This window comes from Argiope bruennichi, chromosome 2, assembly GCF_947563725.1.
Source record: "Argiope bruennichi chromosome 2, qqArgBrue1.1, whole genome shotgun sequence".
Classification (NCBI taxonomy): Eukaryota; Metazoa; Arthropoda; class Arachnida; order Araneae; family Araneidae; genus Argiope; species Argiope bruennichi.
In genome coordinates this window covers 77,304,129-77,330,933 of record NC_079152.1, presented here as the reverse complement: position 1 = coordinate 77,330,933, position 26,805 = coordinate 77,304,129, and the positions used below count along the sequence as shown (strand labels likewise).

General features: G+C 29.4%; 1 protein-coding gene across 2 annotated transcripts in view; it reads right to left on the bottom strand.

Moving 5' to 3' along the window:
* Positions 1–1,306: 1,306 nt before the first annotated feature.
* Positions 1,307–26,805, bottom strand: part of LOC129956580 (uncharacterized) — a 107,356-nt gene continuing 81,857 nt past the window's right edge. The window contains exons 1-6 of one of the 2 annotated variants that reach the window (XM_056068510.1): positions 14,320–14,458; positions 12,757–12,803; positions 10,986–11,105; positions 8,454–8,501; positions 5,628–5,681; positions 1,307–1,521 (exon numbers count right to left, since the gene is read on the bottom strand). In XM_056068510.1, coding sequence (XP_055924485.1) covers positions 1,420–1,521; positions 5,628–5,681; positions 8,454–8,501; positions 10,986–11,105; positions 12,757–12,803; positions 14,320–14,446 — 498 coding nt within the window. In that variant the 5' untranslated portion in view covers positions 14,447–14,458 and the 3' untranslated portion in view covers positions 1,307–1,419. Of the gene's footprint in view, positions 1,522–5,627; positions 5,682–8,453; positions 8,502–10,985; positions 11,106–12,756; positions 12,804–14,319; positions 14,459–26,805 lie in introns of those variants that run through there. The other variant, XM_056068518.1, reaches the window with a different exon arrangement.

Sequence of the window (26,805 nt, the reverse complement as noted above, 5' to 3'; positions counted from 1 at the left end):
TTAGTTTTTAAATTCAAGGTGAGTATATTGATATTGTGTTCGATTTCAATACATTGCTTCAAAATGTCTAAAAGCATATCTGGCATAAAAGTGATGGTTAGAATTTCAAAGAAAAAGAATCCAATTTTTTTGATTAAATCAAAGCTTTTTTTTTTGTAGATTTGGGAAAGGTCCTTGTATTTATTTATTAATTTCTAGGTTATTTTATCGAGAAAAAAATTTAGCAGATTTGGAACCACCATATATTAATTTGTATAATAATTCCTTTCGTTTTGAAGGGGCCGCAGTGGCTTAGAAAAAAGTCACGGCGTTGGAAACAGTGGGTTTCAGGTTGCAGATCCGATTCCCCCGAAGAACCTTGTAACAGTGGTGCACGCTAAATCCGTCGCGGCCAAACGTCCTCCCCCCTGGTGTGGTGTACAGGCTACTAGCTCACGTGCCATCCTCGTCATCTGACCGCGGCTCAAAATTACGAAATTCGTCCCAAAATAGCCGTAGTGTTGCTTTAAAATGGGACGTCAATATAACTAAACTTCTTTTTGAAGGTCATCTTCCTTTAAATATTTCGAATTCTTTGCTATAGATTAGATTGAATTGGTTTTGAGGCCTTTTGTCGCAAATCGGACACTCTTGCGACAAAAGGAACTACTTAATGAGTATAGTTACTACTACTTAATGAGCATAGTTAAATTCGAATTCTTTGAATAATTCGAACTTTAAATAAGAATGCTTGTCAACTCTTACATCTTTAATTGATTCTCACCGGTTTAATTTTGTACAGAGGAAATAAGAAGGACTGGTTTAAGATTACCAATAATGGTAATTCTAAATGAAGTTTTATAAACATCACAACGATGTAAATATGAGTCAATTTTGATGTAAATGTAAATAGTAAAATGTAATAATAAAATTTGATGTAAATATAAATCAATTTAAATATGAGTCAATTATGATAACTCTAGCTTAATTGGTCTAGTCTGCATAGCATCAACACAACGAAAACATACACAGAAAGAGGGACACAAACATACACTTGTCTTCACCTTTATTATAGATAGAGATGCAAAATATACAGACAATAAAAACAGTCCTTTCTGTCTCAGCTTTCACAAAGACAGAAAATCTTGTAATTAATAATTAATGAAGCGATTTCAATAACGGTTTAGTGAAAACAGTTTGAATTTCATTGCAACAACGAAAAATAAAATTTATATTCACTGTTATACTTTCCATTTTCAATAATAAATGTCTTTAGGGTGTATTTGGAATTTCAGTATTGTGAAAAAATAAACCACACCATGAGAGATAATTTCATACTTTTAATATATTTGTAGATATTATTTTTAATAAAATTCCGAATTAACATTTTTTGCAAACAAAATCAAGTGATAATCATTCAAAGACCGATCAGTCAAGTTTTCATCCAAACACTACTTTCTTTTTCGTTTTCTGCTCATTTCCGGCACTCTTCCTACAATTTCCATTCTCAAAGTGTATCTCGAAATATTCAGCAACTTTTGTCTGAAATAAAAACTTTTATTAAACAACATTGATTAAATTTCATTAAATTATTTATATAACAATAACATTCTATGAAAATTAATGATGTATGCATGTTAGAACTATGTCTCTTCTCTAAAACATATACACAGAGAGCCTCAGTACCAGCACTAATACTAGTAACATTACTTTTTGGGAAGATAAGGTACAGACAGAGGACTCAAAATCACATAGGAATGTTAAGTCGAAATTGCTTTGAATGTGCGTGACATTCTTGAATATTTTTATAACATAACGCCATCCTGTGCCCCGGTGCCTATAACATTAAGTTATCTAACTAGTTGGATGAGCACAAAATGGATAAAAAAAGAAGGGGGGAAAAGGGAAAAAATAAAGAAAAGAAAATATAGAATAATAATAATCCGTCCTGGTCCTGTGTTTTAATTTCCTTCGTGAGAACTGCACTTTTGAATGAATAAATTAATTGATTTTGATAAGTGACATTTTGGTCTCAGTTATTGAGTAGTCTTAAAGAGGTCTTGATATTTATGAATATGATTTACTATGAAGTGGATCTTGCCTCGTTAAAGGGTATTCGATGCAACTCTCCTGTACCATTCTTCCTCGAGACTTGTTTCTGGCCTTCCCATGTGCCATGAGAGAGTCAGTAGGCATTCGGTGGCATAGTGAATTGGGGATCCTATCTCCCCACAGCTACAGTAAGGGGAGTTGGCCAGATGGAATCTGTGTAGGTATGTTGGGAATGGGCCATGTCCAGTGAAGTGAAGGACATCCACTCTGTTCCAGTTGGCCGCGTAGAGAGAGGCTTTCGGTATTATGTTGAATGGCTCGGCCTGTTTCGCCTTCTTCTCATTCCTTTTTTCCTTTTGTCATCATCTCGGTTTGGAGGATGTTCTTCAGATGACATCTTGGAAGTTTCATTACATTCCGATCTTGATTAGGACTAGTCGCTGTTTTGGCTCGTTTGTCCGCCGCTTCATTCCCGTCATAGCCTACATGTGCCTTGATCCATGAGATTTTAATATTAGGAATATATTTATAGAGGCTGTTCCTTTCAGCATAAAAAAACCCAATATATATTCAACATAACCCAAAACGTCATAGAAGTGTACATGAGCAAAGCTTGATCACAAATAAGGGCGTACCAATAATACCACACGTGACATCAGCAGATGTAAAATGCATAATTCAAGTGCGCTTATCACTGTTCACAAAAACACCTTTCTTAATCCCCCTTATTTATATCTATTATAAGTCATCAAAAGGTTATTAAATAAATAACAAATTTAAAGTAACACAAAATTTACATTTTCAAATTTACAAAATCCTTCCTTTTCACTACCAGTGTATTGATATAGCTAATTTATATTTAATATGAAAGTTCATGGACCTTAAATAAGCTATCACGCCCACCATATCGGAAAACAAACCCTCGATAGAGGTAAACTTCAACAACTGAGCCGATTTCATCAATTGATTTCGCCTTTTGACAAGTTATGGTTAGTAAGCAGAATGCTTCATATTTACTGCGTAAATGTAATTTAAAATGATATTTTTGTTGTGGTAGGATATAATCATCAGAGTTGCTAACATAATTAAATTAAAAATATTAATTTGGTCAACAAAAAGATAATCACCATAGGCGGTAAGATAAAGCTTACAAATATAGTTCAGATACTACTTTAATTTCAGGATATTCCTCAGACCAATTTCATAACTTTAGATTCAATAATCTTCTCTGGAGATAGCAACGAAATCATGCATGTCCACACAGATATATGCAGGCTATATTTTCACTATTTTTAGAGCGATTTCTAAGCAAGCAATAGGATATTTTGAAAAATCTTTTAAAATCATATGTATAAAATTTCTACTGACATAACCATCTACAGTTATAAATTATTTAAAAACAGCGAAAAGACTTTTTGGTTATAGAAGTTAAGTGTGCATAATTGTTTTCATATACATTGTTAAAATTCAGCAATTGAAAATTTTATAATGTTATTTAGGTAGAAATGGATCACTTTCGGAGATCATTTTCAGGTTAATATACTTATGATGAATATCATATAAGCCAGTTAACAACTACGCTGCACGAGCTTTTGCTTTTGCATAATGGTTTAGTTACTGGACTGCGAACCACAAGGTCTCAGGTTCTTTTCTCGCGTACCCCAATCCACCAAATACTCATAGCATGCCATTATATAATGAGTTTCATAATATGGCACATTTAAAAGTTTATAAATGGGATGTTACTAGCATGTAAACAGTCCCACAGCCAGATTGTTCAAATATATATTAGAGTATGATATTATCAAATTTCTTCATATCAATTTGAAAGTTTTATTGTAATTATTGAAAAAAAAATTGGAAATTTCATCCAAAAATGAATATCTAAAATTACAAGTTTCAGTTAAATACAAAAACCAGTTAAATATAAAAACGTTTTCATGGTGATTGCAACATAAAGACTTCTGCTTAAATTTTTCTTCTTTGCTCTGTGATATTTTCTTAAGTCTTAGTCAGTACCATCAATTTTTATTAAATAAATAAGAGATACTTCTAAAAATATCCCTTTATTATCTGAATGACATTTTTAAAAACGATGAGAATATGATCATGAAACTGAAGAATAGTCAAAATAAAGATGTTTTTATAAATTACTAGCCGCCTTTGGCGACCAGCCGGTTCGCCAATCTTAATGTTCGTTAAAATTTTAATAATTAAATATTTTATGCAATTCCAACTTTAATAGATTCTTCAGTAAAATATTTTAAAACTTCAAATTTTGATAGTCATATAATTCACTCATAATATTATAAAGGCATAACGTGATATGTATCTCTCTAATTTTCTGTTACCCCTCGTAGAATTTATGCTTTAAATTGAAGTGTAAATGATTAATCTGCAATTAATATAATAATATTTTTTACTGAAACAAAGCATTTTTTTTAATAATATGATTACTGATAATAGAGTCACTGAGCGTTTAAACTTTATGGGCACTAAAGAATATCTTTCTTAATTTATGTAATATCTCAAGAATTTGTCAACAAAATTTTCTCAGATTCATCATGAACGGATCGATTCATTAACAATGTTTCATTTCAAATGCATCAAACTCTAAGAAAATAAAATGAATCGTTTAAATTAATCTGTCGAAAACAGGTTTAAAAAAACTACTTAAAAAACGATGTACTTAAAACTATAAGCATAAATAAAAAAAATATATAACTAACATAAATACAATTTAATTACAAAAGCATGCAACTAACCTAAAAATAATTTAAATCATTGAAAACAGGTTAAAAAAAACTACTTAAAAAACGATGTATTTAAAACTATAAGCATATACAAAAAATATATAACTAACATAAATACAATTTACTTACAAAAGCATACAACTAACCTAAAAGTAATTTAAATCGTCCGTTCATAACGGTTGTCATGGCAACAATCAGAACACAGTGCGCATGCGTGAATTTTCTTCGCCAGTTACGTTAACGCAAATGCGTGAATTTTTCTACGCCAGTTGGGGTAACGCTATGCAGATTATACATTTTTAATTTCCTTTATTCTGTGTTATTTTAATTCAAAAGTACTTCAGAATGAATCTGAAACATGGATTAATTAAAAATCTTTAATTTTAAATGCATCAAACATTAAGAAAATAAACAGAATCGTTTGAAATAATCCGCCGAAAAATATTAACCCTAGCCTCATTACTGTTGGGAGAAAATGAAACGGAAGCCTTAGTCATTTGGCGGTGGAGAAAATGGAAGATTTTTTTGGCGAAAAAGTTGGCGGTGGGGAAAATGGAAGATTTTTTTTGGCGGGAAAGTTAGTTTTTAATTAATAATTAAAATTCTAATTAAAAATTCGAAAAAAGGAACCCCAGGTGCACATTCCCGACCTCCAAGGTATACATGTACCAAATTTGGTAGCTGTAGGTCAAACGGTCTGGCCTGTAGAGCGCCAACACACACACACACACACACATTGAGCTTTATTATAAGTATAGATAAATCACTCAAGCGGATCTTGAAAAGTAGAAATTTTTATTAACTGCTAAGACATTTTGACGCTAAAAATAGTTTTATACTTACTGCAGTTTCCTCTGCTTTTTTGCACCTAGGTGAGTACGTGTTAAAACAAACTTCCTAAAAGAAACATGGGAAATTTCGGTGATCAAAACAAACTTTATATCTTTAACAAGCTTCATCACTTTTATTTGTGGGAGTATGAACTTCATTAATCATAGATATATTTGAATTTTCATAATCATATTTTACTTAACACGTCAGCATGCCTCAGTGCTATCATGAAAACATCTAATGAAAACAAATACGATAGGAAAGTAAGTGAAATATGTCGTGACAGTTTGAGAAATTATTTCGGAAATAAAAAATGATTCAAACTATTTAAAAACGCCATGGTGGTATTTTATATTATAGCAGTAGTTACGAAACATTTCAACAGTGTATCCACTTTTTACTTTCTCATATGAAAATATTATAATCGTGAAAAAAATTCGAACTCAAGATTTGATGAATCTCCAAATATCAGACCTTTTTGAGTTCGAAAAACATATTTTTAGCTTTATGTCTTTCTGTAATCAGCATAAATTAAAAATTCTTTGAGCTGGATGGATGAAATTACGTATGCGGCTTTTATACCAAATTTGATGATTTCTATAAGATTTTGAACAAATTCCATTGAGAGGAAGCTAAATGACCTTGCAGCTAAAGCGACCTTTACTCGATTAGGCATGGAGTGGATCTGGGCTTGGATGACAGAAACGAACAACTCATTTCATGCTGCTTCAAGTCTATGCCACACTTCACCAACTGTATTAGCTGGTGAGGGATGCCGGGCCAATCTCTAAGCAATTCATGACTAGATGTTTTCGATGGGTGACAGATCTGGAGATCATGCAGGCCAGGGCAACAGTCGAATATCTTGTGTATCGACTGAGATCAGAACATGACTTGCAAAATGTGGTCTTTCAATATTTTGTTAGATAATGGCGCTTGGCAGGCCTCGAAGTTAGGACACAACCACTGGACGTAAGATGTCAGAAATGTACCTGCATTCAAAATCCTGCTTTCAAATTAAAGTATATCCTAGCTAGATATGTGCATGTCATGTACTCAGTGACTGGTCAAACCATCACAACAGGTCCATTGGTTTCCCGATGCTAATGCAAGCAGGTGACATGCGTACTCCAGACATGTATAGCACATCAGAAAACTGCACGCAAAACAGGGACTCGTCTGAAAAAATGACATTCTGCCAGTCCCATATCCAGCTTTGTCGTTCAACGAGACAGAGTCGTCATCTCTCTCTCTATACTGCATTGTCAAGGAAAGTCAAAGTAATGGTCGCCGTACTGACAGTCCATGATGCAAATGTCATCGTACCGTACGAATGGATACTAGGTGTGCTGCAAACATACCCATTTCCTGACTAATAGTCCGTGATGTGGCTGTGCGATTTTGCTGGGCCGACCTCACCATATGTTTGTCTTCTCGGGCGTTAGTCATGGAAGAGCATTGAGATCCTCCATGCAGTACATACAGTATGACCCTCGGCAACTCTGATTCTATGTTCGATATCGGTCGTTGGATTTCGATTAGGGCGATGCATGGTATTACAGAACAATAATCCACACTCTCGATAGGCAACTATATTGCCTTTATCTAATTCCGATACTTGCTTCTAAATAAGCATTGCTTCATATTGGAGGCATAATACAATATTCTGAGCAAACTCAAACCTTATAAAGCGCTTTCCGAATAAGAAATCCACTGCATTATTTTTCTTTTATGCAGCGCTTCAAGTGCCGTCTATCTCACTTGCATCACCTAAATGCGCTGAAACACTAGTCATTTGCATATCCCTAACTCTTGTTCTTTTCATCTGATTTTGACGTTTGGCACATCATTTCTTCATGGTACTGCAATTTTAATGGCCAACAGTATATATATATGAAAGCAAAAAAAGAAAAAAGGAAGAAAATATTTATTTTGTAATGAAATCAACTCAATGCTTATTTCCTTCCTGGATTTTATTCGTTATTCACAAATGGTGGCATTTCTATGTCCCATGCCTATTCATAAAAACTAATAGGAGGTCATTATAGCCACAACTACGAATATAGAATATTGTCTAAATCAAACTGTCCATAAATGTCTGAGTACGTATATGACTCAAAAGAATTCTGTAATGCTGTGCTAAGAAGTATCACAAAAAGACGTGGCTTCCTTTACTTTTTGTACATGCATCTAAAACGAAAAGAATTCATTTCTCTAATCAGTCAACTCCATTCTATTGCTGTGCAAGTACAAAGACAACTGTCTGTTTATTTTTCTAAAAAAAAAATATGAAACGAACTATTTACTCTAGTTCAGAATTTTTTAATAAGATAGTATTTCAGCTTTCTTGGATTATTTGGAAATTATAAGAAGATAAAAATTTAACACACTGGGATTATTTCTGAATACTGTATCATTCTTTTATTTTTCATATTCATTTATTTTTTAATAGCCGTTAATAATTCCTAACTGAAATCGGAATTATATTTGGTCTTATAAAAAAAACAAGTGATTACGATATTTACAATTCTCTACGTTTTATTCGTTCTAAATCATAATTTCCATTATCATTTCAAAAAATAACTGACATTCTTACTTAAAAGATACTGAGTAAGGAATGCCCAGATTATTTCCAACTTTACATTTCTCTTTACAGAATAATAATGTATATTTTATAGCAGAATGATTTTTAAAATTATCTATTTTCTATATTAGTTATCCTATAATTTTTTTGTAGAAAAAAATCCATTTGTTTCTAAATAAAAAAAACGGATATGTAAAAATAAAAATAAAAAAAACCCTTACATAAAAAATGACAGAATTTAGTAGTAGACTTACCAGCCAGTATTCGCCTCCTAACTGGAAAAATTCATTGAATTGTTTTCTCTGAAATAAATATATAAATTCATTAACAGAAGCATTATAATATAAGGTTGAGATATGAAAATGATATATTTTTATTACAATGAACATTTCATACAAAAACTAATTTACATTCATTTTTCATCATAATTTACTCTTATTTATAGTAAATAATTACTGAAGGCTTTTTTATAGATTAGTAAATAATCAAGGTTTAATTTATGAGCATTATCATCATTTAATACAAAAACATCAGCAACTTATATTTGAAAATTTCCCAGTATTAATAAGAAATAAAAAAGTTATAAAGAAAAAGGGAAAAAAATCTGAAGAATTTATGAGCTAGAAAAACTTTTAATAGTAAAATACTACTAAATTTAAAAGTACTATTTTAAATAAGTGCATATTTTCAATGGTTCATATACAAACCAAAACTTTTTAATACAAACTTATTTTGAATGGTTTGCCATATTTTGAAATTTTATTTTTCTTAATTTACTTCTATTAGCTTGGATGTGAAACATAATCATAAAAAGAGAAATCATTTCATACTAACTAAATTCTTTATCCCGGCTGATAATTTTTGTATTTATATAATACATATAGGACAATCAAACCGAACACATTAGTTAGATTTCAAAACTTATGTTCTGAGGAAAACATATATTCCATAATCATAAAAAAATTACTTCCAATCATCAACTTTCATTTTTAAAAAAACAATATCAGAAATCATGATTTAGCAAGTCATCCAATAACTTTAAATTGTATTTTGTAAAATTAGTTTTAAAAAAATCCATCATATATATTTATATCCAAATCTAAAGAAAAATGACGATTTTTTCTTACACCTAAAAAATCTGAAAAATTAAGTCTAAAATGCTTCACAGTTTTGTTCTTTTGTATAGAATTACAAAATAATATGAATGTCAACTTATTATACAAAGTGGTCAAAATTGAAACACTCCTATTCTGAGCTCTCTATACAGCGAACTACTCGGTGTAAAGTCTCCAAAATTGTTGAACATACTATTCAAGGTATGAGTAAAACTGATTAGAAGGGAGAAAAAAAACTACTTCCAGAAACTCTAATAGATAGCGTTGTGCAACAGAAAATAGGCACTAATAATCACAAAAACAAACACATGCTGTATGGAATTCTTCCTTTCTAATTTCTATTGCAGATATGAAAAAAAAAGATAAGAAAGTGAAGAAACTTAAACTGTCATTGTAACGGTAATTTCGCACTGTAAAAACACAAATTTGCGAAAACTCTTGTTTTGCTGCTACTGTTCTGATCATAAAACGGGAAAAAAATAGGGAAATGTCATTCTTTTCAGAGATACCTTCGCGCTTTGCTTGTGAAATTGTTTTATGAAAACAAAAGAAATGCTGCAGCTGCACTTCGAAAGTTTCGTCGGCTTGAGAATTTACACAAAGGACCCCAAGTGCAATAATGATTCGATTACCAATTTGATTACCATAATGATTCGATTATCATAGTGTTCAATGTGTGGAGCGTCTCCACACAATGCACACTATGTACAGCAGTTTCTTCGGCAACATTTTTCTAATAGTCGCGCGTTTCCGGCAACTTGACCATCTAGTTCTACACATCTTAATCCCTGTGATTTTTGGCTTTGGAGATACTTAAAATTCTAGTTTATAGAGGACGGCTGGTAACCTTTTCAAATTTGAAAGACAGCGTAAATTTACATGTGAGAAGCATTTCAATCGACCAATTACGATCCGCAGTAGAACACGCTGTCTACAGTATAAAGATTTTACATCTTAAAGAAGGAAACCATATTGAGCAGTTTTCCCTATATCGATTAGGTCCTTGGCATTGAAGGTTTGATACTTTCGAATAAAATGTGTTACAAATGCGTATTTTGTATATTTTCAACATATTTACTGTTGTACAATGCCATCAATCGGTGTTTCTGGAACTATTTTTGTTTCCTCCTAATCCGTTGCCCCATGCCTTGAATAGTATGTTCAACTATTTTAGAACCTTTACACTATGCAATTCGTTGCATAGAGAACTCAGAGTATGTCTTAGGGATATCTTAATTTTGACTACCTTGTATTACATTATGTTACTATTTTGTCATCATTATACCTGAAGAAACTAATGAAACTTAAAAGTAGTTTAAATTTATATCTGCTTTGTACATAATATTAATTAATACTGTAGTGCAATTTCTGACAACAAGACAGCATAGAAATTATACTCAACAATGCTTTTATTTTTAAAAATGCTCTACTAGCTTCATGGATTTAATTTTTAATGTCTTTAAATTCGATTGTTTTATGGAAAACTCGAAATCATTTGTCATCTTTACGAAACTGTTATTTTATCTATAATCCTTGTAAAATTTTCGTTATTATTGAAATTGTACCGAATATGAATATATTTTGAAAAACAAATGCAATTAAAGTTCTAGTATTGGGAAAAATTATTCACTTATATTTAAAATGTTGAAATACAGGAAGCAATGATCTTACATTTTCCTCTTCTGAAAGATCACAGACAACAGCTTTGTATCTAGCCCAGTTTTCTAAGGTATTGTCTGGGCCTTCAACGCCAGTAACAGTTTTGATCCATTCCCAGCCGTTTCCTTTAATCTTCCAAATATGCATGAAATAGATTATATATACTTATTAATGCAAAAAATATATCTGTTACTATTAATAAAAGTTGCAGTTTCATAAAGTTCTCGGTTGTTTTATGTAAACAGTATAAAGTTGTGACCATTTGCCCCCATCTACCATGCCAGATCGACTGTAGCAACTGTCACTACCACTACGCAAATTGGCACGTCGAAAATTGATCTACTATTGATGATCCGCTATCTGGTAGACCATCCATTTAGATTAATTATCAAGATGTCGATAAAATCATATAACTGATGTTTGGAGATCATTACCTCGACAATTATAGGCATTATTTATTCCAATAAAATACAGTTCATTGACAATGAGAGACATGATAAGAACCTAACGATAAGTTCGTACATCATTTGCTCTTATCATACAATTTTAAAAGTTTAAACATTTCAGTCAGTTTATATTTTCTTTTTCATTAGAAGAGAATTTGCACAAAAGAAATTCTGTCCTTGGTTACACATCTTAATATTCTCTTAAGGTGAAAACAAAATCGATCTTTATATGCCTTTTTTCAATAAAGCATTAAACAATTATTTTTTCAAAAAACATAATTGAAAATTATTTTTCCTTAAGAATCTTCATCGGGAAAAAAACCCACAATTTTTACAACAAGAAACGTTTTGTTTTACTTAGAATATTTATATTATTAAAGCGAAATATCATTTTCATGGGTTTATTTCATTTAAAGTAAAATTCATAAGGGCAAAATTCTAATATTTGTTAATTTGAAATAGGAAAGTGGTATGATAAAAAATAATAAGATTAAATGCAGTTTTAGCTAGTAAAGAAAGGGAAAAAAGTAATAATGCTTCTCTTAGTTTTTATTATTATTATTATTATTATTTTCCATATGTCTTAAGGTAGCCAGGTTCGCCATACCAGAATCTCCATCTCCATTGAGATTTCACATTGAGATAAGAAATGTCTTAAATTTGAATTGGGCTGTAAAAGTAGGTGAATTGGACTATAAAATATTTTTTAAATAATTTTGACAAAAAAAAATTAAAAAATGGATGACTTAGCCGGACTTAAAGCAGATATTTATTTTTTATAAACCATTTACAATGCCTATAAAATATTCATTTTTTTAACCTCTTTATAACGTTTTTAAATTGTTTGTTGTTTAGTGTTTATTAATAATTCTCGTGTTTTTATTCCTTTTTTCTTATCACATCAGATGATTATTCATCAGTCAATTTATAAGATTTTTGTTGACCGGCTATTCAAATTATGTTTATATGCTCCTTATAACCAGAAATTAAAGTATGGAATTATCTAGACATTATTTTATTATGTAATTATACTTGATAATATTTAGTCTTTATGTAATCTCTATAGAAAGCATCTCGTATCCAAAATACTTATGCTATTGGCATCACATTTATCTGTTTTTATATGTTTTTTTCCCTCAATCTTACGATATATCAGCTTAATAAAACCATACACACCATACTTATTCTAAAGTCATTCGTTGAAAAAAAATATTTTACATTTTTATTCAAATGCATTTCATTTCATTTTTGTTCTGAAATAAAGATCTTCAATTAATAATGAGTTAAAAAAAGAATAACAACTAATTTTTTTTAAACATATGAGCAAAAGGTGTTACCTCTGGCCCAGCTTCCTCTAATAATTCATGAAAATCTTCTTCCCGATCTAAACCAAAAGAATGAAATAAGTTCTATTGTTCAATGAATTGATTGAATTATGATAGAATGCCATTAATTAAAACACAAAGAAACATGATATACCTCAAATTATGAATTATTCAAAGAAATTTAATGGCTGATTACCAGTTTCACTTCATAATTGTTTGAAATGAATCGCACGCTTTGGATGATAGAATTTAAAAAAAAGGTGATGATTCTCACTGATTTACGACAGAGGAAAACCTCACTATTTATCTGAAATTTTAGTGGAAAAGGATGTGATGGAAAACATATTCAGAAATAAATGTTTCCTATTTATAGAGAAAATTACTTATCACTAAATGCAATGCAGAAGTAGATAGAGAAATTTCCACAGATTTCTGACAAAGAACGAAAAATATGCAACATTTGATTGAAACAACATTTCTTTTAATTTTTAAGACTTACTTGTAATATTTTGAACAAGAAATTTTCTTTATATATTGCGATGAAATAATTAGTATTTTATATAGATTATAATAATTTCATTCGTACCATGTAGTATGAAATATATCAGTTAATTAAAAAATGAATGACCGAAATTAATTTTTAATTAATTTTCAAACAAATCATTTATAAATTTTCTTATTTCAAATATTTAAAGGAAACAAAATTGATGTAATTTCTAAAGAAGAAGATAATAAAATAATGGTTCGTTATTTTAAATTACTGTTAAATAATATGGAAATAAAACAAATTATTTTCAGATCTTTTATGCAAATTAACAGCATTTGATATAACATTTCAGATATTAAAATTTCTATATTTATGAATAAAGGTCCTCGCTTAAAATAAACAAGACATTTTTTAAAAAAATTCTTCTTATTTTGATCATATGTGTAATTAAATATTACTTCATTAAATCAATTTATTAATAGAATCAAAATTGTACACTGTGAATTCTAATTTTTCCACCAGCAAACACACATACAATAATTCGACCGAAAATACTCCCAATGAATTATTTTCTAAATGTATTTAAAAATTAAACATAATATTCAAAAATCATTGATGATTTTTCATATTCACATGAATATAAAATTCATCGCAAAATTAAATTACTTAGTATCGATTTTAATTATCATCTCTCTACTGTATCTATGAAGTTGCGATCTGAGAAGCGTTAAATGAAAATCATTTATCAGACAAAACAGAATTATTCCTATCTTCAGTAATTCAAAATCATTATATGTCATTCCATACTTCATTTATTATTTATTAAACTTAATATAAAAAATCCAATGCTTTTGATGTCAAATTTATTTCCATAACCCACTTCGGTGAAATCTAAACAACTTTGACTACAATTTAAAATAATATCAGATAGATGCCTTAACTTCTTGGGCTCTTAGTATAAATAATCTTTGGCAAACATCAATACAAGAATATTTCAAATTGTTAGAGTTATCAAAATATTTTATTAAAATAATTTTTAAAAAAATTCACTTATTTTAGCAAATTGAAAGGAATTAAATGAACTTTACTTAAAGTGCACAGGAGCTTCACATAGCATTCGTACATGTCTTCGGCCTTCAGAGACTGGAATGCGTGACTATCTACATAGGAAACGAAAAGAAGTAACAAACACGTTGCATAAAGGACTCGCTTCATTTTCCAGATTAAATTGTGTATACTTTGTGTAATCATCCAAAATCTTTTACAGGGAGCTTTAAAGCAATTGTAAACAATAGCAGTGTCCTTTTTTTGTCATGCGCAAAGAAAAAAAGTCCATTTTCCTTATTGATAGAAAAATTATAATGAGGCACGAAAAAAGATTAATAATGCTCTCCTGGGGAAAATTTTTATAAGGAAAGAGTAACATTGTTCGAAAACATCATGTCCGTTCTTTTTGTTAACACACCAATATTTTTTTTAAAAAAACACATTTTTTTATAAGATTTTAGTTGTGATACAAATACAACGAAACCAAAAATTCCCTATGTTTATGGGCTTAAAGATTCTAAAATTTGTTTTAGTGTGATAAAAGCCCTTGTGTGTGAAAGCTGGAAATTTAGAAAGTTAGTTGCTAATTTCAGTTTATATTATTTACATCTTGTCAAAAACTTGCATTCCTGTCATACTGAAGTGGCCTCATGAATCTTCAGAATAAAGTTTTAATCTGAAAAAAAATTAAACAAAATATTAGGAAACAGCGTCTTAAAATTTCACTACTTTAATTTTTTTCAAGCATTTTTGATGAATTTTGATTCTTTTCACCTATTCTGCGACTCCTTATAAATTATGCAAATAATTTTGGAAATAGACTTTTCGATTTTTTATGTAAATTATGAATATGTAAATGTGCATTTTGATAAGAAATTTTTTTTAATCTAAGATGCTAAATCAAAACAAATATTGTTTCAGATTTATAAACATTATTAATAATAAAGACACTATTTATCACTTTTTGTAAATCTTGAACTGTTTTGTATAAAACGAACTATTTTCATGAATAAAAACAATGCGCCGGATGGTGGCATGTATAAATCTAAAAATGAAATCTTGTTTTCAGTAGAGATGTAATTTTTAAATATACGCTGCGTTTTAATCTAAAAGGGAGGCAGGAAAAAGAATTTATTAAAAAACTTCTCTAAATTTGTCGTCCCCCCCCGGGGGGCACCTCGAGATGAGAATGAGAAGCTTCTAGCATGGTGTTTGGTTCTCGCCACCTTGGAGGGTACAGGAAAGGTTGGAGATCATACTCTTCCCATCGATGTCGGGCCTACTTCCTTAGGGAAGGGTTGTACCGGAGCCGGTGATGGCCTTTAGGACTCAACCACAGTTCCCGCTAGTGTTGCTACCAGGCCGGTTGTTCTAGTTTTCACATGTGCCTTCTGGTGGGCAATGTAGTCAGTTCATGATTATCTATGGGGCGGGGGCATACAAGACCGTTGATGTATACCACCGATACTTACAAATGAAGGTCATATTTAATGCATAAAATAAGTCTATCTATCTGCATAAAATAAATCTATCTGGCCGGTGATGGCCCTTAGGACTCAACCACAGTTCCCGCCAGTGCAGCTGTAGCAGCGGTTCGGCCATTCAGTTTTTATTCGTGTGCTTTCGAGGTGGGGGCGGAGAGTCAGTGATATGACTTATCCTTTTTTTCAGAGAAAGGTAAGAATGGAGGGCCCTTTGAATACGTGCAATGGGGCGATTGACATGAAATTGAATGCCATAATTTTGTTTTTCTTGAATGTTTGGTGAATATATATATTATTCTTTCGTTTATTAACAGAAACATTTATCAAAAGGAACAAATTAAACAAAATCTCTCAAACTAGCAAGACAGAGAACAATTAAATAAAAGGGGAAAATGAACAAATTGACATTCAACTTTATGCCTAGGGCAATTTGGAAGAATTTTCAGAATGAAAACACTATAGTCAAATTACTCAGGATTGAACAGCAAAAAATTTATTAAATATATGCGAGAAATGAATTAATTGACATGAAATTCAACTGCCAAATTTCATTTTTTCAAATTAAAAATGCAGAGAAATTAACTCTTCAAGAAACTTTTCAGGCAGTAACTTTACTCAGAGAGTTAATTATATGTATTTAAGATTGATCAGATTTTTCAAACATTGCAGAAAATTCTGAATAATACTGCAGTTTGAAAATTTAAATATAAATATTAAATACAGCATAGCATATATTCAAAGTAAAGGAATTTTTAAATTCTCAATTTATAAATATTTTATAACAATTGAAAAACATTCCATCAATGAAATAGTGATATTCCGTTTCCCACAAAATACTAATATGAAAATCATTAGCAACCGCTGATATTTCATTAAAATAAAAAAAATGAATGAACTCAACATCTATTCCATTTATTTCTCATAAAGAATTAAGCCTTACTTTTGTTAATCACGCGGTTCTTAAAAAAGTGTTAAAGTCATTAAAAAAATATTTTCAATTCAAATGCTGAAATGCAAACACAATTTTAATAGAGATATTGTGTTTTTAAAAACAAATTTTGTGAACAAATTTATTGAAAATTTAATTACAATCATTTGGCAACAGCTTTCATGCAATGGTTGTAAGTTGCTAAAATTGTGACAGAAAAATAACAATGTGGAATTTAGTTTTCAAAAAAGTAAAAAAAATAAAGTTACTTCTACTTATAATAAAAAAAAATTATATAGCAGGATAACAAACGTTTTTGAATAGTATTGAAAAACAACTCGCTTTTTTTATCTGCATAATTACAATAAAACTAATATAATAAAATAAAATTTCTCCTTTTTATCCTTTACGGATAAAATAAGTCAAAATATAAATGTATGGAAGTCCTAAAGTATTTAAAATTATAGATATGTATACACATTTGCTTGATATGCTTTACAAAATCTATGCGTGTAAAAACGGGGTTTATGTGTGCGTGTGTATACTTTCATGTTTTCAATTGAGATTTTATTTGATTTCATTGTTGTTGTAATTCTGCTTTGTCGTACTAATTTTCATGTGAAAAGAAAAATATCCTTTTATGTTTAACATTTGAAAATGCGATAAAAAGAAATTCAAATAAAAATTAAATGCCTTTCATAGATTACTTTGCATTTATAGATATTTGCATCACGTAAAGTTTTTAAATAATAAATAAGTTTTCCTCATATTGTGAATTTGAACATTTTCTAACTAGAGTTCTCCGTATTTAAGTTTGAACAAAAGTTTGTCTAACTATAATGGAAATTTTTTCAACAAAAACAGTCGAGGAAAAAAATGGATACATTTCAAATGTTCCTTTTTTTATGAATAATACTATTGCATTTGGTTCCTTTTCGAAGTCAAAGTAAAATATTCTTGAAACTGTGTGCCATATTTTTCTTTAACATAAATTAAAGTATTTAGGAAATAACTACTTCGTACGTTAAAATATAACGTACGAAGAAGTACCTTATGACATAACGTTCGTACGTTATGTCATAAGTATTATTAATTAAAATGTCCCCAAATAATGCAAGAACTGAAAATATATTGTATTTCTAAATACTGTACATATGCAAAGTATTTGGAAATACAATATTTTGTATTTCCAAAAATCTGTAGGAAAATAAGAATAAAGGTTTCTGCAAAACAGGTTTATTTTATTTCGTCAACTTTCAACGAATTCTACTGACAAATCTGTCCAATTGTGACGTTTCAGAATAATGATTTCTGAATTGAATTTATTTGTAGCATACTATATTTCATACTAGAATTTGTTGAATATTTAAGAATAGTTTACTCATTGTTCAATAAAAAAAAATGAATTTTCTAAATGGGATCTTTTTATCAAAGTATGTATAAATTAAAGAAGCGATGAAAATAATATGATTAACTTCTATTAAACAAAGTCAAAGTTTTAAAAAAATGAATGTATATAAGATAATTAAGAGACAGATCTATAATTTAGGACATTAAAATTGGTCCAAGTTTATTTCACAAAAATAAACAATAAAGTAAAAACAAATATCACAGAAATCTAATCCATTACATGGAAAGTATTTTTTTTGTACTCCATATAACAAGCAGTGGAAATTGAAATAATAGAAATCTTAAAATGGAAATTATTCTAATAAGAAGATGAAAATATTTTATAGAAATTATTGTGGATAAAAAATCACATATCATTGTGGACAAAAAAAAATAATGTGCCATTATTTATAGCAATGTAACATAAAATTTACCATGCATTAGACAATGAATTAAAAATAAATGGCTAATTTTGCAATTAAAACTAAAAAGTAAAATTATACTAAATCATGTAAATCACTTACGTTATTAAATTGATGTCACTGTAATACCAAAATATGTTGGTTATTAGTTCATGTTCTCAAAAAACGTACAAAAAATGGTATCTTTGCTTAAAAAAGGTCTCATAGTGGGAGCTCGTATAACGAGACCGATGATTGTCAGAAAAGAAAAAGTTACTGATATTTCAGAAGACATCCAACGCATTGAACATATAAGAACATGCATTTTAGTTACAGAGACATAACTTTGGGTAGATCACCAAGAATAAGCCTGAGATCATAAGCTTCTTAAATGGACTGCACTGCCAGATAAATGATGTATTGTGCAACAACTGAAAGAAGATTTCAATGGATCCAGTCTATCCCAAATAATGTATAATAAAAATAGAAATTTTGTATATACTGTTCATGCATCTATTAATTTAATTTCTGTAAAGATAAAGAAAACTTACCTCCAATAGTATATGGAATGATGTGACTTCTGAACAACTACTGATTGGAAGAAGATAATGCGATCAGATGGAATATGTTTTCATATGGATGAAATACAAAAAATCCGACATGATCCATATGAAACTGTAAAATTCACTTTCCTAGTCAATATAATTCAAAACTACGGTAGATAATGTTTTCGTATGATTTGGCACTGACTCTAAACTGCTTATGTCTGAGTATTGGAAAAAGATGTTTAGATCAGATGGAACATATTTTCGTATGGATGGTATACGAAAAATTCGACATGATCCATATGAAACTGTAAAATTCTCTTTTCTAGTCAATATAATTCAAAATTATGGTAGATAATTTGTTCGTATGATTTAGCAATAACTCTAAACGTATTTCTGCTATTGCTAATGCTGAAAATATCTGACATATGACAGATCAGCTGCATCAGGTTGTTCACCTCCAAAAAAATCGATAATAATAAGGGGTTCGGATTTTAAAACTCCCTTAGAAAGTCCGATGCAACCCAGAATGTGATCTGGTGAAACTGGATGGTCACTGCAATTTTTACATGTGGGGTGGATTTTTCTACCACTTTCAAAGGAAAAACACTTAAGGTGGCCACGTTTTAGTCTAGCCAGAGCAGTCTAGGAGCCACGGTCACATTTGATTTCCAGTAGAGTGCCAGGGGATGTTTCTGTGTACCATTGATGCGTAGGTGGAATACGCCATATTAAATTGAGTTTAAATCTTTCATTTGAGTATAGTTCTTGATAAGTAAGCGAAGAGGTAGTGGCCGTTTCATTCTCATTACCCTCTTTGGCCTATCTATCAGCGACCTCATTACCACTAATTTTTTTATCTTATTTCTGGAGAATAAGAGGCCATTGAAGAAGTCCATCAACATGTTTGCTGTCAAACTATCCTGCAATTCTGCATGTTTATCTCCAACGTGACTAGCAGTCTTTTACGGTACATAATGCCACCATTCGCTACAAAAGAACTGCTCGAAATAGATACTGTATAAATTTGAGTTATAGTATCTAGTTTGACTATCGCAAAATCCAGACTCGAACATCATAAAGAATGTTGAGAGATGTTGGAAAAAAAACAGATAGAAAACTTCAGTTCTATCAAGTTCAGAGATCATTAAAATCTTTCTTTCTACACCATTTGATATGTTGTAGATATAAATGCATTCCACAATATTGTATAATCGATTCCAAACAAATATTAAACAAACATTTTCAATTAATTGGCGAGTAATTGTAATAATTACAATTGTTTTTGAATTATTAGTCGGTCGAGTTTTATTTTTTAATGAATAGTTATATTTCCAGACAGTTTGGAGCTTCCTAAATGACATATTCATTCTCAAATAAAGGCTTTAATCTACTTTCGCTGTTGTTATTATAATTTATAAGCATGAAATGTTTTTAATATAAAAGCTTTATCATTTTTTATCCGAAGTTCTACTCAATTCAAAGAGTTTCAAGTGTAATAAAATTTAGGGAGGGGTCGTTAAGGGGTTCAGTAAAAAGTACGAATTAGTGTAACAGGTATTTATTTACAGATTGCGTTACAAACAGACAATTTACATACAAAATTTCGGAATAACTTTAAGATACATATTTAAAAGCATGGATCAACGCATGCAACACCTGCAATTGCTTGACCTGAACTGAGTCATAACGCCACACGACTTCAGAGGACGCTTTCTTTTACGTTATCAGTCAGCTATGGTTAATATTACAAGAGCGGCTACAAAGCCGATTAAACGTAAAGTCAAACATATCATATTTTAAAAAACATCTAGTCAAAAATATCTAAACAGTCAAAAATATCTACATATCTTTATCAGAGCCTATTTAAGCCATTTGAAAGTAAACTTTTCTATGAAAAAAATTAATAAATTTTTTTTTGCTGATTTTCTATAAATTTGTAGAAACGGAATTTTTAAAATCTTTTATTCTTCTCTCTAAATGTCTTTCTAATATTTTCACAATATTTTTCATATTGAAAAAAAATATTCGCTTATATGTATATAATGTTTAGATTTGCTATCTGATCTTAATTTTTTATAAAATTTTATTACAATTTTATCAGATGATTGAGAGCAGAGAAATTTAAAACAAGCAAAGAACTTAAAAGAATGGCATTATTTCTAGTCTTAAATCAGATCAGATATCTTAAATCAAATATATTAGATCAATAAAATCGTTATATATTTTACAGTGTATAAATTGCAATTATTATATATAAATAACATTTATAAAATCGTTGATATAATTGAACACCGATTTTCAGCTTAGAATCATCAAATTTTCAAGATTTCCTATCGAATATCTATGTTTTTAGATCTTTTCATTAAAACATTTTCTCATATATTATTTGAAATTCCCTTAAGTGTTTTACACATGTGAGTATTCATTTTATTTTAACAAGTTGAAAAAGAAAGAATTTTTATACTCACTTCAGACTGTAATTTAATTTAACTTATAAATAAGAAAGAATAGTTGGAATTAATTATTAAAATAATTAGTAATCAAGTAGGTATTGTTAATGCTTTATTTCCTGCTTTCAATTGTACTGTTTTCCAAAAGATTAGTTAATTGAGACGGATTTTTATCTTAGAATGTAGTAAAAAATATTTTCTTCTTATTGATTTTTTTTTTTTTTTTTTTGCATGTTTTGGGTTTTATTAAATATTTCTTTTTGAAATTCTCTTTTTCAATAATCTTTTTCTTTACTAAAATAAGTAATTACTTTAAATGTCTTGCAAAATTTCTTTTAAATTTTCCATTTTTTGCATATCACGTTTTGAAGCCATTCGCGGATTTATATATTTTATATGTTTACTTTTGCAATACTGATTACATCATTATACAAGTTAAATTATAGGTAGATCAATATTTAACATAATATTGCTTTCTTTAAATTATAAATTTTTAAAAACAATCTTATCAGTTATTAACTGCATTTAGTAGCAAGAACAATCAATTTTAATATTCCACATCCACTAGCATAATGGTTTTTTTATCCGCAAATCTATAAAAATAATAAGCGCAAGTGTTCAGTGTGGACTTTTTTCTACTTGAAAAGCTCAACTAAATTTCTCGTAATGTTAAAAGCAAATTGCAGTAAATGCCCAATAAAATACTAATTTTTATAAAAATTTAATAGGATTTTCACTTATCGGTGAATGAACTATTATTATGTAAATTTTAATGTTTTCTTTCAATCAAATTTGAATATTCACTCGCTGGTAAAAGGAAGCCACTCAACTTTATTCAGCTGTTAGTCATACATGAAAACTAAAATTCCCATTTTAAAGGTAATGATGCATATTAAAATGTTCTGTTCTTAATATTCGTAAGGGATAGTCTGCATATGATAAACTGAATAAACTAATATTTCGTAAGGCAACATCCTTTTAAGTATCATAAATAGTTTCATCTTAGAAAATCATCCGGAATATAAATTTTGAATGATATATCAATATCACATTTGTCATTTTCTATTAGAGTATGCTTTCCAAGTTTAAATATATAAGATTTAGATATACTCAAGACTTCAATGGCAGCATTTTTTATGATACTTTAACGGCCTTGTAAAAGTTACACTTTATATGTTATAGTAAATTTTTTTATATGATGAATGATAAAATATCATATAGAAAATTTTTGGTAGAAATTTAATTCTTTTCCCCTAAAATAATCAAATCATTAAGAGCAATTCATTAAGCGCATTTAATGCGTATATAAATTCTGCCTGAACTTGAATCGATATTATGTTAAAAAAAATAAGCCTTTTCTTGTATGCGCCAAAGAAATAATACGTTTTTCTATTGTTTGAAAGAAATATTAATTTTAGGGCTAAAACTAATATCTCTATTAATAGAGAGAAATTCATTTTTATTTAATTGTAATTTCAATAAAATTCAATGACAATAAAATTGATTTTTATTCTTTTTTGGGTTTAATTCTGCATTTTTTAACAGTATATACTATTCCTAATATAGTTGCTTGTTTCTCAAAAATAGACATAAAAATGATGCCCCACTTTTTTACGAGTATATAAGCGAGTATATAAGCATTACGAGTTGCATTTCCTTCATAACTAAATGTAAGTTTACTTTTTCTGCTTTAACGATCGCTTAGATCTCTATACAATTGTAATTTGATCTCGAAGGATTTCGTTACATAAAGATACGTATTCAGAATATATTTGTTCTACAAGTGTGGTAGCGTAAATCGCAAAACATCGCAATTAAAATGTTCATCTACTCGAGGCCGGGATAGCCTGGTTGTTAGAGCGTCGGATTCGCGTCCCTTAGGTTGCGAGTTCGAAGTCCTCCATGTCGAGAGTAATACCACTGGGGGTACTGGATCAGGGGTGATCGTTCTCTGATTCAGGTCTAAATTACGATCTGTGTGTAAATGATATGTGTGAATGAAGTCCGCCCCGTAAAAAGGGTTGTGACGTGTGTGTAGCTAAGTCGTTCTCTTGGCCCTAGAAAGCGCTACTATAGAAACAAGAGGCGCTCCCCCTCAGGCTAAAATCGGCTGTCTTTGAACAGCGGGCTTGTCCATGGCAAGTGCCATAAGAAACAACAACATTTATATACTCTATACATTTTCAATTTCAGATATTGTAGTGTTTTTTTAAATAATTAATTAATTGATTCATGAAAATATTTTGATCCTTCATATATAATTGATACTTGAAAGCAAATATAATTATAAAAAAATTGTTATTTAAATAAATATAATAACAATTATATATATATAAGTAGAGGAATACTTATGGTATATATTCATGCAAATAATTAGTATATATAGTCAATGAATAAATTTTACATATAATAAAAAGAATAATTATTCTACAGGTTGTATTTAAAAGATAACAATATAATAATCAAAAAATTATTTTAGGATTAACACAACAAAAATTATGCTTATAAACTTTGAGAACAAAAACAGATTGCCTGCGTACTGTCCCCCGTGATCTGGGAGTCCGGTTAACTACGGTTTTTATTCATTTGATATTTTAATATCTAAATTCAAAACAAATATATCAATATAGTGTTCACTTACAATATATTGTTCCAAGATAAATGGAGCATTTGTTGAAAAAAGTGTTGGTCGAGATTTTAAAGAAGCATATAAAAAAAAAAAGCTATGATCCTTCTGAACAGAAAAAAAAATTCTTAATATTTATTTTTTTTAATAATGAATTATTTTCTCGTGGATTATTTCATTGGGGAAAACGGTACCATATTTTCTTGTAGTATATAAATTTACAAAATAATTCAATTTCTTCTTAAAGGAAAGTTACACTTAAGTATTCTATTTGCAGCCTTCAAACTTTCATTTAGCATATAAGGGCGAGAAAATTTTTATTTCTTATATTTATACTTTCTAGCATGATTTTGTAGTAATGCAGTAAGTTTGTCTCACACACACACACACACACACACATATATATATATATATACAGTGTATTTCGGAAACGGCTCTAGCGATTTGGATCAAATTTCATATTTAGATAAGGTTTTTCCTTTTTTGTATAAAATCTATAAAGGTGTCTTGCTCACAACAACTTGCTTAAAAAACAATCTTGCTCACAAAAAATATTTTATAATTAAATATTGACATGTGGCTACAAATGACCTGCAAAAGCGTTTCAGAGATGGAGTAATGGTTAGGTTTGGTTTGGTTTAGTTATATTAACGTCCCGTTTGAAGCAACACTTCTGACTCCCATGCATTTTTTTTTCATGTTCGATTCTACGTTTCAATTCTATTACATTTCGCTTATCGTGAAAAGAGCAATTGTTCGTGTATCTCGGAAACAGTTCTAACGATTTGGATGAAATTTTATATTAGATAAGGGATTTGCTTTTTAAATTATATGTGTATTCATCTTTCTGAAACAACGTGATTTTATCACAAAAAACATTTTTATTGCAAAGTATTAGAGCCTTTTTCCATCTGCTCTCATGTTGACAATGTCATATGGTACCATGTCGCAAATTTTTGTGGTACTTGCATTTACCATAGGAGGATAACCTACTGTTACCTCAAAATTTTGCGAAATAGCGCTGACGGATGTGAAGACTGAAAAATATTCGTATGTAATAAGTATGTGATTCACGTTTTAAATATTTTCTCCGAAAAACCACAATTTAACAAAAATAAAACTGCCGTGCGAAGTTTTTTCGCTCATATATTTCAAAACTTTAATTAACCAACATTTTTATAACACTATTTCCATGATAAATTAGATTAGTTTGATTACATAGTAAGTATTTTAAGTTATTTTCTTAAATCATAAAAATAATATAAAGATTATGAATTTAAAATTCATGGTAAAATATCTGTTTTTCAGTAATTCGGGTTTTTATTAAAGGAGTCCTCGCCTTTCGCTATCAAATATGTGTGTTGAATCTCTCATGCATACTTTAGGTTAGATTAGTGCTGTCCGGTGGTAAGATCTGGACGTCTGGGTAGATTTTAGGCTCGAACCCGCTTAACTAACAAACCAACATGTAAACGAGTCTAATGTAAACTAAGCTCATCGGTGTCGATCGCTCTCTGTGGTTGCTATGTAATACTGAAATCTAGACAGGCGTATGTCAGTGCGATGTAATACAGAAATCTAGATTGGGATAAATCAGCTTAGGTATCATCATCTAATAGTGGTTCAAATTTTTGAAGTTCCTCCCGAAATGTAGTTAGTGTTGCTTTAAAACAGGGCGTTAATATAACTCAAGTACCTAAATGTTCATTTTTTTCAAAAAGTAATATTAAATAGAAAATTACATTCAAATAGATATTGAAACCGCGCTACTTTAATAAAATTCTTCTGTTATGTTTATAGTTTCATGAACTTACCGAAAGGAATTTGCCACTTGATGTGTCATAATGCAATTACTGAGATGTCTTTCTCTGAAATGTAGTTTCATTTTCTTATTTTAAATTGTGTAATTAAATATTTCATAAATAATTTCTTGGCAATAACAAGATGTTGGTGAAAAATGTCTTTTTTTTTAATATTTTAGAAATTTATAAAATCATTTAACAGAAAACATCCTGATACTGTTAAAAATATTTTTTATATATTTTAAAATGAAATAACATTTCTTTTTATGTATTAATATTTTCCAAAGGTATGAAAAAAGAACTTTCATTTAAGTTTCGATAATTTAAATTTTAATTAATTTTTTAACACAATTACTCTGAATTTTACAATCCTGCTCTATAATATATGTTTGTCTCAGATTTTGTAGATCAAGGTAAAAGAGTCTGTCATCTGGATGGCTGAAAGTCAAAAGTTCGCCTTTAAAATGAATAGGCTCAAAAGACTAACATGTAATAATTCTTTTCACATATCAAAATACTTAGCTATTCACTAAATATCTCATCTTCTGAATTAATCTGTAATTTATAACTTTTATTTAGTAAAACTGATTTTGGATGAACTGTTACAATAAGTAGTTTTAGTAAGTCAAAATAAGTACTGTTACAATAAGTTTCATTCATGTTGATTTTGGCTTATGATTCATTCCAAATCAAATTTATTCAAATTTTTCCTTTATTTCATATCTAACTTTATTAAGGGCATCTCAAAACTTTTAGTTTGAATGCCATCAATATTATTTAAATAAATTCTATATAAAAAATTACAATGTTAACTGATTTTACCTGATAAAAATTTGTATTTCCTACTCTACTTTTACTTGTCATTTATCACAGTTTGGAAGACATTTGTGTAATTTCGG